General features: G+C 38.7%; 1 protein-coding gene and 1 pseudogene across 3 annotated transcripts in view; both read left to right on the top strand.

Moving 5' to 3' along the window:
• Window positions 1-19,316, top strand: part of IPMK (inositol polyphosphate multikinase) — a 66,270-nt gene that overhangs the window by 38,734 nt on the left and 8,220 nt on the right. For all 3 annotated transcript variants that reach the window (XM_012445755.3, XM_012445754.2, XM_012445753.3), the window contains exon 4: window positions 3,734-3,906. In XM_012445755.3, the coding sequence (XP_012301178.1) occupies window positions 3,734-3,906 (173 nt within the window). The remainder of the gene's footprint in view (window positions 1-3,733; window positions 3,907-19,316) is intronic.
• Window positions 5,408-8,217, top strand: LOC105712611 (translationally-controlled tumor protein-like; annotated as a pseudogene).

The following is a 19,316-nucleotide window of genomic DNA, read 5'->3' as shown; positions in this document are numbered from 1 at the left end:
GTGCCTTGACAGTAATTACATATGGAATTTATGAAATTTTATTTTGGAGAGGATGTGGGAATATGTAACCTTCATTTATAGGACAGGACTGACATTATGCTGAGTGTTTTACTGTGCATCATGTCATTTAGTCTTCTTAATATCCCTGCCGGTAGAGTCTATAATTATCTCCATTTTACATACAATTGAGGTTTTGAAAAGTTCTCCTGAGGTCACAGACTAGCAAATGATAGAGTTGAGATTTGAGTGTACCTTTCCTTCTTCCAAAGCAGTTGCTTTAAACTTTATCATCTCAGTTAAGATTCTTTGGGCACAAGTTACAGAAATAAACTTGAACTTGATTAAACAAAAAGGATAAGTTCTTATAAGGATATGAGGGTATCTTATGAAAACCAAGGGTCATGCATTTGAGTCTAAGATGGGACTGGAACCAGAATCTGAACCCTAGCCCAGGGAGATCTCTCTCTGCGTATTTTCTTAACTCTTCCTCTTCTCTCCTTTGCCTTCCTTGCTATCCACGTCTCTCTCTTCCCTACCAAGAGACTTGCATGTTATATAGTACCAGTCACCCACAGAGGTCAGCAACAGGTTTTCTCTGCGTTCCAGTTCCAAATTGGCAAGACTGGCCAAGCTTGTATCAGATATTTGCTCCTGCCCTAGTGACTGTGGCCTATGGGCTGGATTCCCAAAGTATGATGGTGCTGGCTAAGGGACGACTTCTGTAGGTCTGAGGATAGTTCTTGAGCTGGGCAGATACCCTAATGACACAGTGACATCCCGTCTATTCTAGTCAAGTGTTTTTAAAACTCCTTTGTCTAAAAGGAAAAAAAAAAACAAGAAAACCCTGGGTCTTTAGGTCATGAGGGGAATAAACTTCTTTGTCTATGATACATAATAAATACATTATATTGCAACTCAATGTTTATAAGACGGAGACCAACCCAGACAACAATGCTTAGTAAAGTAAGACTTTAAATAAGTAAGTAAAGTAAGACTTTTAAAGTAAGACTTTCGTGCCCTATTTCTCTATTTACCTTTTTCAAAAGCACTTGCAGTTAAGTTGTGAGATACATGGTATCACATTCTTTCTTAAGAGTTCTGAGTTCTTAACTCAGAGGGAAAGATAGAAATGAGAATCTCAAATTCTTATTTTCACTTTAAAAAAATTTGAGATTAGAGAATGGAAAGAAAACACCAAACCAGTCTTCAGTAGGCTTAACTTATGGTTTTATTTCTGAAGACTAATAAGAAATAATTTAGCAGTTATTTGGTAATTCTAAACATATGAAACATAACAAGAACCTGAAAGTAAAGTAAAGAAAAACACATTTGGCTAATCAAATAAAATACATTATACTTGTCCCTATTTACAGAAGGGATGCCTCAATTTATTATAGCGTGAGGAAAGGCCAAGTGTGAAGTTCCATTGTACTGTAGGAATGGGAAGGGCAAACACTCATTTATTCAGCAAAGACGTATTGTATTTCCACTATATATAGAGTTTGCATTTGTATTTTCCTCCTTTCAAAGAGAAAAAGGCAGAGATAGGTGATTTTATTTCAGATTTGCAAAGTCTCTACCCTAGCTTCTGTCATCTTTATCTTATCATAAAGAAACAGTTTGTTGTTTGTTTTTAATCAGTACCAAATTGACAGGTAGAAGATACTAACCCTACACTGAGATATAAATGCTATAACGTTAGCTAGGTTCTCTCACTGTCTTTATACTCCCATATACAACTTTACTTCAGTAAGATTTGTGGAGTCTCTTGAGTCTAAATTAATGATAATAAATTTATGAATGCCAAGGATCTACTGTACTATATATTACAATCTAATTCGTTTTTTTCTGATATTTGAAATTTAAGTCTTTTTACTGAAATTATTATGTAGCCCTAGAGCAGGGCTGGATCTGTTTTCTTCTTTTTTGCTTTAGATGGTTGGAGATGGGAGGAGAAAATCTGAAGGTAACTATCCTGTGCTGCTTTCTTCTTTCATACCATTCGTGGTTATCTTTTAGACACAGAAGCTTGGGTGTGTTCCAGCTCCTTCATCAAGATATTTTTCCACTTGTCTCATTAGCTTTCACAGACAACAGTTTCATGTCTGTGTCAAGATCTTTTGTTTTCTCTTATCCTGAAGGTGTCTGTCTGGGAGAACCTTTCTTTCAGGTGTGGAGGGCTCCTGGGGTGTGTCAGTGCTGCTCCCTTGGACTGCAGTAACTTTTTTGTCGTGTTTGGGCTTAACTTCACCTAGTTCTACAGAGTTATAACCTTGCTCTCATCATCTTTGACTAAGGGATAAAAAGTATCTCTTATCCTTTGAAGGAGAAGATTTATACCTTTTAAATCTGAGGCGCTTAAAACTTTTTCAGACCCTAACTGGGTTCTCACTTTTGTTTGAGCACAGATTTCTTTATTGTAATTTAACAACTATGCTAGTCTTGGTGGGACAGGAGTAATGAAAGGACATCAGAGAGTAAGGCTTCTCTTACCCCTGCTACCCATTTATTTAATTCAGAGAAAATACACACCTTCTCTAACCTTATTTGTTATGTTGGTTGATAGTAATCTTTTCTGTCTTTGAGGATAAATACTTCTTATTACATTCCTAAGTAAAAAATGATTCATGATCTCATTCAGAACTTTAAGACAATTCTTTAACCTAGGAAAGGAGGAAGAATTTCTTTCCTTACTGCTTCCCTCAGGGGACCTGGATGCTTGCTTTCAAGCTGAAACTATAAGCAGGTCAGCTGTGTATGATAACTGGGGCTTTTATAATACCATATTTGAATCTCTATTTAATTTTTTTGTGGAAAGATGTATGCAGGATGTCAACATGATTTACAGACCAACTTTTGGGGAATGCCTGTGTTCTAAAAAGAAGCAAGATGGGCTGGGCATGGTCACTCACACCTCCAATCTCAGCACTTTGGGAAGCTAAGGTGGGCAGATCCAGGAGTTTGAGATCAGGCTGGCCAACATGGTAAAATACCATCTCTACTAAAAATATAAAAATCAGCCAGGCTGTGGCCTGTGATCCCAGTTACTCAGGAGCCTGAGGCAAAAGAATTGCTTGATCCTGGGAGGAGGAGGTTGCAGTGAGCCAAGATTGGCCACTGCACTCTAGTCCAGGCAACACAGCAAGACCCTGTCACAAAAAAATAAAAAGGCAAGATACTTATTTTTTTTGTTTTTCCTTTGAAATTAGTAAGACTGGAATGTATGTTTGACAATGATTATCATTTGGATTACTTTGCCCTTTCTTAATCTCTACTTCTGTTGTATTACTCTGTGGGAAGGATTTATTCCTGTTACTAAGTTTAAATGAATAGATGTTTTGAAATTATTAAAATACTAAGAGATCTGCTGAGACATATGGCATAAATTGTATTTACAAGGGGAATGCATTCTGGAAAAGCTTTGAAATGATCCCATTGCCTTTTTTATATTGTTGGAAACCTTATATCTGCCATCTTTTGCTTATAGTTGAATTTATGTAATTCACCTCCTGCAAGAATTTCTCTGTGGTGTTTAATACTTGTTATAAATTTGTTGGTTTAGTTTTTTTTGTTTTGTTTTTTTTTTTTAGGTAGAGTAAGAATAATTATTGACTCTAGATTTATTTTAACTTTTTTCTCTGTTTTAGGATTTTCTTATTTTGTTTTTCCCTGACAAGTACTTGAGTAGTAATATGTTTGCCCATTACTAATTAGTATTTTTCTTTAATAACAGATTTATACCTAAAACTGGAAGATGTGACCCATAAATTTAATAAGCCCTGTATAATGGATGTAAAGATAGGGCAAAAAAGCTACGATCCTTTTGCCTCATCTGAGAAGATTCAGCAACAGGTCAGCAAGTACCCATTAATGGAAGAGATTGGGTTCTTGGTGCTTGGCATGAGGGTAAGAGTGCTTATTAGTATAATATGCACATTTTTCTATACATGTTCTTCCCTTTAAAATTATGGATGTCATTATAGTACTAACATATCAGAAAATAATGTATTTTAGAATTGAGTTGTCTGTAACTCCCCAATGTGTACACTCTGAGAGGGCAAGGATTTTTAAAATATTTATTTGTTCACTGATATATGGTCAGTTTCTCTGGTTCTGGAACATAGTAGGGTGATTAATAAATAAATGGATGGATGGCTGAATCTTAAGACTATAATTCTGATAATTTTGTTTTAAAGAAGGCTTAAGTTTAGGTGCAAAGCAAATATTAAAAGTAAATGTGATATTGTTTATGATTTTCCCATGAGAAAAGTGCTTAGTTTATGTATTCAGTAATTTTTCTACATTTTCAAAATAGAAAAGAAATTTGAAATTATGTAATTGTGTGGCTGGGCACAGTGGCTCAAGCCTATAATCCCAGCACTTTGGGAGGCCAAGATGGGTGCATTGCTTGAGCCCAGGAGTTTGAGACCAGCTGGGCAACATGGCAAAACTCCATCTCTACAAAAATACAAAACTAGCTGGGTATGCTAGCATGTGCCTGTAGTCTGAGCTACTCGGGAGGCTGAGGTTGGAGGATCACTTGAGCCCAGGAGGTTAAGACTGAAGTAAGCTGTGATCATGCCACTGCACTCCAGCCTGGGTGACAGAGTGAGACCCTGTCTCAGAAAAACAAACTGCCCCACGCCTCCCCAAAAAATAGGTAATTGTTTCAGACTTTTTGGGTTAAAACAGTTGTTTTATTTTCTTACAATTCTGTGAATTTGCAATTTGAGCTAGGCTGAAGTGTGCAGTTCTTTTGCTAATCTCACCTAGGGTTCCTTCTGCAATCATCTGATGGTTCAGCTTGGTATCGATGGTCTAAAATGACTCACCCTCATTTATTTGGGTTGTATATAAAACCAGAAAAATTGTTCTTGTCAGGAAGTTGGTACTGTTGGCTGGGGCTTTTTCTTTGTGGCCTTATCTGTCAGAAGGCTAGCTTGGGCTTTTTTATTTTGAAGTACCACATTCCAAGAAGGTGAGAGTAGGAACTATAAGGGTTCTTAAATTCTAGGTTAGGAAGTTATTTGCTGTCACTTCTATGGAATTCTGTAGGGCAAAATCTAGCACAGGGCTAGCCCAGATTTATAGGGTGAGAAAACAGACTCCATTCCCGATGGTAGGAAAAGCAAAGTCACAGCATGAATAGCAGTGTGCACAGGGTGAGGAGAATTATTGAGGCCATTTTGAAAATACAAGTCAAAAAGTAATGTGGTAGCCGGGTGCGGTGGCTCACAGCTGTAATCTCAGCACTTTGGGAGGCTGAGGCAGGCGGATCACCTGAGGTCAGGAGTTTGAGACCAGCCTGGCCAACATGGTGAAACCTTGTCTCTATTAAAAATACAAAAATTAGCCAGGCATAGTGGTACATGCCTGCAATCCCAGCTACTTGGGAGGCTGAGGCAGGAGAATAGCTTGAGCCTGGGAGGCAGAGGTTGCAGTGAGTCAAGATCGTGCCATTGCACTCCAGCCTGGGTGACAAGAGTGAGACTCTGTCTCAAAAAAAAAAAAAAAGAAGTAATGTGGTGTAAAGTCCTCTAAACAAATGCTGTGTCTTCTAAATGCATGAAGGTAAAATTTGTGGATATACCAAATACTTGTTTACCTATATGTAAGCATAATTGGTAGTTCTGAAATTCCTGTAAAATGATATATGGATCTTTCTTTTTGAGTTTTAAACAGAAGAGCTAATAGGAAGCATTATAGATAAATTGTCAATGTGATAGTAATAGCAAAATTGAATTCGATATTTGGGTTTTATATAAAACCAGCGAAATTGTTCAAGCAGTTATTTCATTTTGGAAAACTATAATTAAATGTGAGTGTATAGAAAAAGAAAAAACGGTAATGGAATAAAGCTAAAACAAATAAGAAATAAACATCCCACAGGAATCTGACTGGGCAACGATTTAAACCTCTACTGTTCTCAGATCTCTCACCCTCCCACTTTCTTTCTGACTTTTAGCAGTTGACTGCTTTTTGCTTTAGAACAAATTAAAACCATCAGACAAGATTTCCCTTAATTTCCTGCTAACAGATGCACATACCTTACCTGCAATTGCTTTTATTTTCTCATTCTTTCCTGTCACATTGAAGAATTTTCTGTCCTCCTAAGGACAGCTGCTCTGTACTCCCTCTGAATCACATTCCTTCTTAACTCTTCAAGAACCTTATACTACTGATTTTCTCTTATCTTTCTTATATCTTCAACTTCTGTCTCTCTTTACTGGCTTTTATCTTTTTGCTTTAAATACCTTCAAATCACTGTCAAGTTTTTTAAAAAACAAAACATGAAAACCCCACCTCTAACCTGCTTTGCTTTCCAGCTGCAGATTTAACTTGTCTCTCCTTTACAATCAAACTCCTTATTTCTATTTCCTTACCTCCCATTCAGTATTCAGCTCATTCTAATCTGGCTTCTGCCCCATCATGCTAATGGATTAGCTCTTCACTAAGCACCACCATGCCACTAATTCCAAATGGCATTTTTCCTTATCTTACTTTAAAAAGTAGCTTTCAGTGCTGACCAAGTCCTCCTTGAAACATTCTTCTTTGAATCTATGACACCTACCTGTCTCCTGGTTTCTGCCTAAGGCCGTTTTGCAATCTTTGCCAGCCCATTTTTATTTATTCTTTAAATGTGGCGGTATTCCTCTTGGTTCCGTTTTAATGTCTACCTTTCTTTTCTATTTCTTCCTAAGCAGAGCTCCCTGTTCTCATTAGTTCAGTATTAGTTACACTCATAACTCATGAATGTTTATCAGCAGGCTCTGCTTTTTCTTTGATCTCCTGATATGCACATCTAACAATTTACTGGACACTGTACCTAAATATTTTAAGTGCTTAAAGACATCTTGAACTCAATACATAAAAAACTGATGGTTTTTTCCATGGCTTGCCTTTTCTGGAGCGCTCTGGCTCCACCACCCTTTCCCAGAGCTCCCAGTTCTTGCTAAGGTAGCACTGCTGTCCTCTGTCTCCCTTCAGCTGCCATCTTGATTGTTTACAAGCGTCTCATCAGCTGTGATGAGATAGATGTTATTCCACATTTACAAGATTTGGGAGATTGCAGATGGCCTGTGCCTGGTGGTGAAGGGGAAGATGGTCAGTAGGACAGAGGGTGACATTGATGACTTGCTCATTGGTGGAAATGCCTCCGCTGAAGGTCCTGAGGGCAAAGCTACCAAAAGCACAGTAATCACTGTTGTTGGTACTGTCATGAACCATGACTTGCAAGAAACCAGCTTCACTAAAAATGCCTACAAGAACTATATCAAAGATTACCTGAAAACAGTCAAAGGCAAACTTGAAGAACAGAGACCAGAAAGAATAAAACCTTTTGTGACAGAGGCTATAGAACAAATCCAGCACATCCTTGCTAATTGCAAAAACTACTAGTTCTTTATTGGTGAAAACTTGAATCCAGATGGCATGATTGCTCTATTGGACTATCACGAGGATAGTGTGACCCCATAAATGACTTTCTTTAAAGATGGTTCAGAAATGGAAAAAATGTTAACAAATTTGGCAGTTACTTTGAATCTATCACCTGTCTTCATAACTAGCTGCTGCTTGTCATCCACACAACACCAGGGCTTAAGACAAATAGGACTGATGTCATCTTGAGCTCTTCATTTATTTTGACTATGGATGCATGGAGTGGATGCATTGTTTTTAAGAAAAGTGTGTCACGTAGGTTTTCTAAAAATAAAATGCATTTAAACTCATTTGAGAGAATACCTTTTATTTTAATCCATATTTAAACTAAATTCATCCTGTAATGTTCCTGGAGAAGTTAGAGCCTGGTAGTAAGCCACTACCAGAAAGAGTAAGACTGTCATTAGATAACATCTACAGTGAAAACTACTGCTGGAACTGGAATATAAAAAATAAGAAGCAAAAGTTTTAATTCTGAGTTGCAGTAAAGGGGAAAGACCACGCTCTTGGCAGTGCCAACATCTGAAGTGGAGCCTTATACCTTTTGTCACCTACAGTGGAAGTAGTTGACTCTGGAAGAGATTACTAAGAGAATTAAAAGAGACTAGTTCAGTTGGGGAAAAAACCCCACAAAACTGACACACTCGTCATCCCTTTTGTAAACTAACAACCATAACAATGAAAACAATTTTTTTTTTTTGAGACCTAGGCTGGAGTGCAGTGGTGAGATCAGGCTCTTTGCAGCCTCGACCCCTGGGCTCAAGGGATCTTTCTGCCTCAGCCTCCCGAGTAGCTGGGACTACAGGCATGTGCCACTAAACTTGGTTGATTTTTTTTTTTTTTTTTAATTTTTAGTACAGATGAAGTCTCACTGTGTTCCCCAGGCTGGTCTCAAATTCCTGGGCTCAAGTGACCTGTGGCAATCCCAAGGAGTGCTGGGACTGCAGGTGTGAGCCACCATGCCCAGCCTAAAAACAAATCCTATTATTCCCTGTCCAGTAAATGGCATCACCATATATCCAGTTTTGCACAGTAGAAACCAGGTGGTCAGTGAGACATGGTGGCTCATGGACGTGGTTGCACATGCCTGTAGTCCCAGCTACTCGAGAGGCTGTGGCAGGAGAATCACTTGAACCCAGGAGGTAGAGGTTGCAGTGAGCTGAGATTATGCCTCTGTACTCCAGCCTGGGTGAAAAAGCAAGACGCTGTCTCAAAAAACAAAACAAAAAAAACCGGGTAATCACTGTCACCTGTCAGCCATCCATCAATCCTATTGATCTTGATTCCTAAACTTCTTGAGTCCCATTATCACTATCATCCCTCTCCAGACTCTAGTCTCTCAAGTTCAATTTTGGTATTTTACAATCCTTTCTCTAAACATTGTAGAATATATATCTAATCATGACATTCCCTATCTAAAAACTCTTCTGTTGGATGGGAGGAAGATGGTAGATGGGAGGCAGAGCTAATGTGCATCTCCCACTTGGACAGACAGAACAGTGTGTGGAGATTCACACTGTGAACTGTTCCAAAAACCACCACAGGAAAGTACCAGGAAAACCAAACAAATTCACAGATCTTTTGAAAGGATCACTGCAAACTCTGTGAGTCAGGTGAAAAACTGAGTTCCCAAAGTGTGAGAGGGGGAAAACCTGCCTCTGAACACATACCTCCTGGGTGAATCTGAGAATCCAGATCACAGTAGAAGGATTTAACCTTACCTAGAGGTGGAATGGATTTAGGGAGCCACGTGAAATGTAAAAGTAGAAGCAACAGCAGGAACAGCCTTGTAGATACTCCCAGTCTCCAGCACAAGCCCAGGGAAGTCATCCCTGAATATATCTCACATGAGCTCTTGGGGAAGGCAGCCAGCAGATTAGGGAGGAGACAGGGTGAAAGAAGCTTGCAACTGAATTTTGTGATAATTTCAAGTGGGCACGAACTTCCTTGAGCAGAATCCAGGGGCAAATGGGAACTGCTACAGATAGGAGCACAGGAGCGACCACCATTGTTGGTAGACAAGGAGGGGTGTGGCCTGAAAGCTGTGCTTGCTTTCTCAGTGGGGAAGCTTATGGCCCTGGGCAGGTCTGAGTTCCACATGTAGGCTGCCTGCATCTAAACTTGGTGCTGTTAGCGTGCACTGCAGGAGCACCACTGGCCTCACCAACTGCGTGGGAGCTGGGTGAGGCCTTTCACTACTGGCTATTCCCCACTTCTCTGGCAAACTATACAGCACAGCAAAGGCAGAAATACATCCCGCTGGAATATAACCCCATTGGCCTGAGAACCACTCCCCATCCGCCACAGTGGCTGCAGCATGCCCCACCCAAGGAGAGGCTGAGCTCAGACCTGCCTACCCCTGCAGGGTAGGAAAAACCATCTGATGGTTTTTCCTACCTGCCCTGGTAAGACATAAACTCTTGGGATCTTTATGGCAATGCCCATTATGTGAGAAACCATAATAGTTCCCCCTTGCCAACTTAGGGCAAGCTCAGATCCTACTGCTAATATTGAAAGTGGTGCTCTCTTGAAAGCATGCCCTCCTGGCTGGAGGCCAACCAACTCAGGCCATTACGGCAACTTATGATAGAATAACTGCTCCCAGGAAGGAGAAAACAGCTAAAACTACTACCTGGAACACCCTGGCAACCAGTGGTCCTCAGTCTGTCCATGTGACAACTTCACTGCTAGCATAACCAGAATTTGAGAAAGCCAGCACACTAAACCTACCTACAACGAAGGATTCTCACAGAGTCTACATCACTCCCCTGCTACATCTACCAGAGCAGATGCTGTTATCCATGACTGGGATACCTGAAGACTGATCGCATCACAGGACTCTTTGCAGACATTCCCCAGCACAAACCCGGAGCCTGGTAGCCCTGCTGAGTGGCTAGACCCAGAACAGTAACAATCACTGCAGTCTGGCTCTCAGGAAGCCCCATTGCTAGGAGAATGGGGAGAGAACCACATCAAAGTATCACTTTGTGGGACAAAATAATCTACATAGCAGGCCTTGAGTTCCAGAACTTTCCACTGGTGGGTAGTTTCTCACAGTGGAGACACAATTGCAGTGCTGGGTGCAGCCAGGAAAGTCTGCACATATACCACAACAGGTAGGCAGCCACTGTGATCATGAAGGAACTTGGAGAAGAGGTCCTTGTTCCCCGCAGCACTCCACTGCAGACGTAGCTGGGTCTTCCCCCACAGGAATGTGCCATGGATGCACCTATAGACAGCCCTTCTGGAATAATCCAGGGTGAGGACAGGAGGAGCACCCCTCAGGCCTGCACAAGAGGCAGAGTCACAATCACTCCCTATTTGGAATACCAATATTTCTATAGATGAAAAGAAGTGCCTGTCTAATTTGAATAGCTGAAACACTAGGACAGGAGTGAGACTGTGAGGTAAATAGCTTTCCTGCTAACTTGTCACTGGAGCTGAGGTAGCTTCCAGTCTTCACTATGATAAATCCTCAACACATCTAATTGAGAGGTCCCCACATAGATACACACACAGTTACCCTCATGAAGGCTGGGACCTTGGCCTACCATTGGGTATTACATCTACTCACCTGCCTTAGCCACAACTTGAGCCTTCCCAGAGATACCTTCTCTGAAGCCGGAATCATCAACTTAGGAAATAAAATGCCAGGAAAAAATTAAATAAATAAAATGTACACCACAAGAGAGTGAGATAAACTTCAAGAGATCCCTGCCATTCCAACTCTATAGGAGACAGTGAACTCACCCACACACCAAGATTATAACTACTACAGCCAGCACTGGGGAAAGCCAGCAAACAAAAGACTCTCTTTAAGGATTCATACAGAGTCGAGTCTTTACCCCTACAAGTACCAAGAATCAGTTTAGGCTAAAATAAACATTAAAGTCTGATCCTTAAGAGGGAGAGAGAAAAAAATGTAAACTTAAAAAAAAAAAAAAACAGTCCAATCAAAAATATATTCAAGAACAATTTCAAGAAACAGTCTACCCATATGAGAAGGAATTAGAAAAGTAATTCTGGTAATATGACAAAAACAAGGTTTGATAACACCCCCAAAAGATCACAGTAGCTCCCTAGCAGTGGATCCAAACCGAGAAGAAATCAGTTGCTGTATAAAGAATTCAGAAGGCTGATTACTGCAACTTAAATTTAAAAAACAGGGCTGGGCACGTGGCTCATGCCTATAATCCCAGCACTTTGGAAGGCCAAGGTGGGTTGATCACTTGAGATTGGGAGTTCAAGACCAGCCTGACCAACATGGTGAAGCCCCATCTCTACTAAAAATACAAAAATTAGCTGGGCTTGGTGATGCATGTCTGTAATCCCAGCTATTCAGGAGGCTGAGGCAGGAGAATCACTCAAACCCGGGAGGCAGAGGTTTCAGTGAGCCGAGATTGCACCACTGCACTCCAGCCTGGGCAACAGAGCAGTACTCCATCTCAAAAACAAAACAAAATAGGCCAGGCATAGTGGCTCATGCCTGTAACCCCAGCACTTTGGGAGGCCAAGGCGGGGAGATCACTTGAAATCAGGAGTTCAAGACTGGCCTGGCCAATATGGTGAAGCCCCGTTCTATGAAAAATTAGCCAGGCATGGTGGCACATGCCTATGGTTCCAGCTACTCAGGAAGCTGAGGCACGAGAATCACCTGAACCTGGAAAGTGGAGGTTACAGTGAGCTAAGATTGTGCCACTGCACTTCAGCCTGGGCAATAGAGTGAGACTCCGTCTCAAAAAAAGAACAATACAGGATATGGCTGAGAAATTTTCCAGAGAAATAGATATCATAAAGAAAAAGCAATCACAACTTCTGGAAATGAAAGACACTCTTAGGGAAATACAAAATGCAGTGGAAAATTTCAGTGACAGACTAGAACAAGTAGAAGAAGGAATTTCAGAGCTCAAAGACAAGGGTTTGGAATTAACCCAATCAGACAAAGGCAAAGAAAAAAAATTTTTTTAATGGAACAGAGCCTTCAAGAAATTTGGGGGCCGGGCGCGGTGGCTCAAGCCTGTAATCCCAGCACTTTGGGAGGCCGAGGCGGGTGGATCACGAGGTCGAGAGATCGAGACCATCCTGGTCAACATTGTGAAACCCCCGTCTCTACTAATACAAAAAAATTAGCTGGGCATGGTGGCGTGTGCCTGTAATCCCAGCTACTCAGGAGGCTGAGGCAGGAGAATTGCCTGAACCCAGGAGGTGGAGGTTGCGGTAAGCCAAGATCGCGCCATTGCATCCAGCCTGGGTAACGAGAGCGAAACTCCGTCTCAAAAAAAAAAGAAATTTGGGATTATGTTAAATGACCAAACCTAAGAATAATTGGTCTTATTGAAGAAGACAAATCTAAAAGTTTGGAAAACTTATCTGAGGGAATAATTGAGGAAAACTTCTCTGGCTGTATTAGAGATCTAGACATCCAAATACAAGAAGCTCAAAGAACTGGGAAATTCATTGCAAAAAGTTCATCACAATCCTAAATATATATGCACCTAACACTGGAGCTCCTAAATTCATAAAATAATTATTACTAGACCTATGAGATAACAATACACAATAATATTGGGGCACTTCAGTACTCCACTGATAGCACTCGACAGGTTATCAAGACAGAAAGTCAACAAAGAAACAATGAACTTAAACTATGCCCTAGAACAAATGGACTTTAACAGATATTTATGGAACATTTTACCCAACAACTGCAAAAACAACATTTTGTTCATCAGCACATGGAATGTTCTCCAAGATAGGCCATATGATAGGCCACAAAACAAGTCTCAATACATTCAAGAAAATCAAAATCATAACAAGTATCTTCTGAGGCCACAGCAGAATAAAACTAGAAATTAACTCCAAAAGGATCCCTCAAAACCATACAAATACATGGAAATTAAATAATCTGCTCTTGAATGATTTTTGCATGAACAAGATGGAAATGTAAAAATTCTTTAAACTGAACAATATTAGTGACACAACTTACCAAAACCTGTGGAATGCAGCAAAAGTGGTGCCAAGAGTAAAGTTCATAGCATTAAATACCTACATCAAAAAGTCTGAAAGAGCATAGGTAGACAATTTAATGTCACATGTCAAGGAACTAGAGAAACAAGAACAAACCAAACCCAAACCCAGCAGAATTAAAGAAATAACAAAGATCAGGGCAGAACGAAATAAAATTGAAACAAAAAATAATGCAAAATAGAAGTGAAACAAAATGCTGGTTCTTTGAAAAGATAAACAAAATTGATAGACCATTAGCTAGATTAACCAAGAAGAGAGAAGGTCCAAATAAGCTTAATTAGAAACAAAACTGGTGATGTTACAACTGATACCACAGAAATACAAAAGATCATTCAGGGCTACTATGAACACCTTTATGTGCACAAACTAGAACATCAAGAGGAAATGAATAAATTCCTGGAAATATACAACCCTCCTACATTAAATCAGGAAAAAACAGAAACTCTAAACAGACCAATAACAAACAGTGAGATTGGAACAGTAATAAAGGAATTGCCCATAAAAAAAGTCCAGGACCTGATGAATTCACAGCTGAGTTCTGTCAGATGTTCAAAGAAGAATTGTTACCAATCTTAGGGAAATTCCAAAAGATAAAGAAAGAGGGAATCCTCCCTAAATCATTCTGTGAAGCCAATATTACCCTAATACCAAAACCAGGAAAGGACATAACAAAAAAAGAAAACTACAGACCAGTATCCTTGATGAACATAGATGCAAAAATCCTCAACAAAATACTAGCTAACCAAATTCAACAGCATAGTGAAAACAATACACCATGATCAAGTGGGTTTCATACTAGGGATGTAGGGATGATTTAACATATACCAGTCCATAAATGTGATATGTCAAATAAACAGAATTAAAAATAAAAATCATATGATCATTTCAATAGATGCAGAAAAGCATTTCACAAAATCCTGCATACCTTTATGATAAAAACCCTGAGCAAAATTGACGTCAGAGGGGCATACTTCAAAATAATAAAAGCTGTCTATGTCATACCCATAGCCGTCATCATACTGAATAAGGAAAAGTTGAAAGCATTTACCCTGAGTACTGGAACAAGACAAGGATGCCCACTTCACCACTTCTATTCAACATAGTACTGGAGTTCCTAGCCAGAGCAATCTGACAAGAGAAAGAAATAAAGGGCATCCAGATCAGAAAAGAGGAAATCAAACGGTGACTGTTTGCCAGTGACATGACTGTATACCTAGGAAATCCTGGAGACTTATCCAAAAAGTTCTTAGAGCTAATAAATGAATTCAATAAAGTTTCAGGATACAAATTCAGTGTACATAAATCAATAGCACTGCTATATACACCAACAACTACCAAGCCGAGGATCAAATCAAGAATTTAAATCTCTTTTATAACAGCTACAAAATAAAAAATAAAAGTACTTAGGTATATACTTAACCAAGGAGGTGAAAGATTTCTACAAGGAAAACTGTAACACACTGCTGAAAGAAATCATGGCTGACACAGACAAATGGAAACACATCCCATGCTCATGAATGTGTAGAGTCAATATTGTGAAAATGACCATACTGCCAAAAGCAAGCTACAGATTCAATGCAATGCCCATCAAAATACCATTATCATTCTTCTCAGAACTACCAAAAAAAAAAAAAAACTTAAAATCCTGTGGAACCAAAAAAGAGTCTGTATAGCCAAAGAAATACTAAGCAAAAAGAACAAATCTGTAGGCTTCACATTACCTGACTACAAACTATATTACAAACTATATAACTATAGTTTGTAATTACCAAAGCAGCATGGTACTTGTACCAAAGCAGCATGGTACTTGTATAAAAATAGGCACATAGACCAGTGGAACAGAGTTGAGAACGCAGAAATAAAGCCAAATACTTAAAGCCAACTGATCTTCAACAAAGCATGCAAAAACATAAATTGGTAAAGGACGCCCTATCCAACAAGTGGTGCTGGCATAATTGGCAAGCCACATGTAGAAGAGTGAAACTGAATCCTCATCTTTCACTTTATACAAAACTCTACTCAAGATGGATCAAAGACTTGAATCTAATACCTGAAACCATAAAAATTCTAGATGATAACATTGGAAAAACTCTTCTGCAATTGGCTTAGGCAAAGAATTTATGACCAAGAACCTAAAAGCAAATGCCACAAAACAAAAATAAATAAATGGGACCTAATTAAACTTAAAAGCTTCTGCACAGCAAAATAAATAATCAGCAGAATAAACAGTCAACCCACAGAGTAGGAGAAAATGTTTGCAAGCTATGCCTCTGACAAAGGACTACTATCTGGAATCTGCAAGGAATTCAAACAAATTTGCAAAGGAAAACCAGTCCTTTCAGAAAGTGAGCAAAGGGCATGAATAGACAATTGTCAAAAGAAGATATACAAATGGCCAACAAACATATAAACAAATGCTCAATATCACTAATAGAGAAATGCAAATTAAAATCACAAGGAAATACTACCTTACTCCTGCAGGAATCGCCATAATTTAAAAAATCAAAAAATAACAGATGTTGGCAAGGATGTGTTGGAAAGGGACCACTTTTACACTGCTGGTGGGAATGTAAACTAGCACAACCACTATGGAAAACATTATGGAGATCACTTAAAGAACTAAAAGTAGAACTATCATTTTATCTAGCAATCTCACTACTGGGTATCTACCCAAAGGAAAAGAAGTTGTTAAATAAAAAAGACACTTGCATACACATGTTTATAGCAGTACAATTGGCAATTGCAAAAATACAGAACCAGTCTAAATACCCGTCAACCAATGAGTGGATAAAGAAAATGTGGTATACACACACACACACACACACCATGGAATATTACTCAGCCATAAAAAGGAATGAAATAATGACTTGGAGACCATTATTCTAAGTGAACTCAAGAATGGAAAACCAAATACCATATGCTCTCACAAGTGGGAGCTAAGTGTTGAAGATGCAAAAGCATAAGAATGAGATAATGGACTTTGGAGACTTGAGGAAGGCTGGGACGCAGGTGAGAGATAAAAAACTACACATTTGGTACAGTGTACACTGCTTGGGTGACAGGTGCGTCAAGATCTCAGAAATCACCACTAATCTTAACTTACCCATGTAACAAAAACCCACCTCTTCCCCAAAAGCTGTTGAAATAGAATAATAATAATAGTGAACTCTTCTTTGGATTTCTATTACCTTTAGGGTACATAGACAGAATAAGTAAATAAGGTATTGTATGATTTCACCCTGCTGGGATATATTGTTTCCCTAGACATGGAGATTTGTTTATTTTTTAAAGAGGTTTTTTTTTTTTTTCCCCAAATAGCTTTAATGAGATTTCATTTAGATACCATTCTGTTTATTATTTTAAGTATACAATTCACTGGTTTTAGTCAATTCAGACTTGGGCAATTATCACCACATTCAATTTAGAACAATTTTATCACTTCCACCAAAAAAATTCATACACATTAGCAGTCCCTACCAATTTCCTTCCAAACTCCCTGTCTCTAGGGAACCACTAATCCATTTTCTATCTCTATAGATTTGCCTCTTCTGGACAATTCATATAAATTGAATCATACAGTACAATGTGTGGTATTTTGTGACTGGCTTCTTCCATTTAGCTTAGTGTTTCGAAAGTTGATCCATGTTGTAGTATAAGTCAGTACATTGTTTTTTGTTGCCAAATAATATTCCATTATATGAATATACCACATTTTGTTCATTCATTCATTGATGGACTTTGGGTTGTTTCTACTTTTTGGCTATTAATAACTGTTATGAATATTTGTATACAAGTTTCTGTTTAGGTATGTTTTTATTTCTCTCAGGTAGATTCCTAAGTATGAAATTTGTAAGTCCTAGGGTTAAGTTTTTGTTTAACTTTTTGCAAAACTGCCAAAGTGTTTTTCCAGAGTGACTTCACCATTTTATTGAGTTATTTTTTTAAAAAATTATTTAAGTAGCTTTTGGAGTACCATTGTTTTTTGTTATGTGGATGAATTATATAGTGGTAAATTCTGAGATTTTAGTGTACTCATCACCTAAGTAGCATACCTTGTACCTAATATGTAGTTTTTTTTTAATCCCTAGCCACCCCTTCCACCCTTCTCCTTCTGAGTGTCTAAAGTCCATTATATTACTCTGTATGCCTTTGTTTACTCATAGCTTAGCTCCCACTTGTAAGTGAGAACATATGCTGACTTCACCATTCATTTTACATTCCCACCAGCAGTTCATGATGGTTCCACTTTCTCTACATTCATGAAACCTTTGTTCCTTTTGGTTTTTCCACTATAAGCCATCCTAGTGAGTGTCGAGTAGTATCTCCTTGTGGTTTTGATTTTCCTTCCTCTAATGATTAATGATGTTGAGTATCTTTTCAGGTGCAATATTATTGACTGTACATATGTCTTCTTCAGAAATATGTCTATTGAGACATTTTGTTTTTAATTATTGGATTGTATATAAATCTATCAAACTTTTGATTTGCAAGTATTTTTTCTAATGTAATTGCCTTTACTTGATAGTATTTGTTGAAGCCCCCAAACTTTTAGTTTTGAAGTCCAAGTTACTTATTTCTGTTGTTACTTATGCTTTTGGTGTAAAATCTAAGAAACCATTGCCTAACCCAAACTTGTCAAGATTTTCTCCTATTTTTCTTGTAAGAATGTTATAGTTTTATCTCTTGTTTTGAGATTTCTAATACATTTTAAGTTAATTTTTTGTGTGCTTTAAGGAAGGGGTCAAACTTCATTCTTTTACATATGGATATCCAGTTGTCCTAACACCATTTGTTGATAAGACTGTTATTCCCCCAATGAATAATTGTGATACCCTTGTTGAAAATAAATTGACCATAAATGTTTTCCATTGTTTCATATTGTCTGTCCTTATGTCCAATACTACACTGTCTTGTCTTGATTAATGTTGCTTTGGAGTAAGTTTGAATTATGAGTCCTCCAATTTTGTTCTTTTTTTTTTTTTAGTTTTTATTTTGGAACTGTGTCTTTGCTCTGTCACCCAGGCTAGAGTGCAGTAGCATGATCGTGTCTTACTGTAGCCTTGAACTACTGGCCTCAAGCAATCCTCCCACTTAAGCCTCCCAAATAATTGAGACTACAAGTGTACACCATCACACCCAACTAATTTTTAAATTATTTTGTGGAGACTGTGTCTCACTTTGTTGCCCAGGCTGGTGTTAAAATCCTGGACTCAAGTGGTCCTCCTGCTCTGGCCTCCAAAGTGCTAAGATTGCAGGTGTGAGCCACCTGGCCTCAACTTTGTTCTTTTTCAAATTTGTTTTGGCTATTCTATGTTCCTTTAATTTCCACATAAATTTTAGGATCAGTTTGTCGGTTTCTGCAAAGAAGTCACAAAATGAGCAACTCATATGGTGACGTACAATCCAGGAAAAGCTGGAGCTTGCTTTTGCTTATCATTCTCACCTCCTACACTTGTTCTTCAGCCTTCTTTCCATTAAAAAAAATGGATACCTTTTTGCTACATATTTACATGTTTTTAGGATGGGAATGTTAACTTTTGATTTAGAAATATCTTTGCTACCACACCGGTTTAATGTTTATAGAGATGGAGCCTTGCCATGTTGCCCAGGCTGCTCTTAAACTTCTAGGCTCAAGCGATCCTCCTGCCTCAGCCTCCCAAAGCACTGTTTTTAAAGGCATGAGACACTATGCCTGGCTGCATTATGTTTTTTAAAAAACAACGTATATACTTTAATTTAAAAATACGTATTGCTAAAGAATACTAATGATCATCTGAGCGTTCAGTGAATTGTTTTCTTTTGTTGGTAGAGGCTCTTGCCTATGGTGCCTGATTGATCAGCGAGGTGGTTACTGA

Source organism: Aotus nancymaae, unplaced genomic scaffold, assembly GCF_030222135.1.
Source record: "Aotus nancymaae isolate 86718 unplaced genomic scaffold, 86718_ANA_hifiasm-v0.15.2.pri h1tg000010l, whole genome shotgun sequence".
Taxonomy (NCBI): Eukaryota; Metazoa; Chordata; class Mammalia; order Primates; family Aotidae; genus Aotus; species Aotus nancymaae.
Note: the sequence above shows the minus strand (reverse complement) of the source record. Positions and strands in the feature narration are given on the sequence as shown.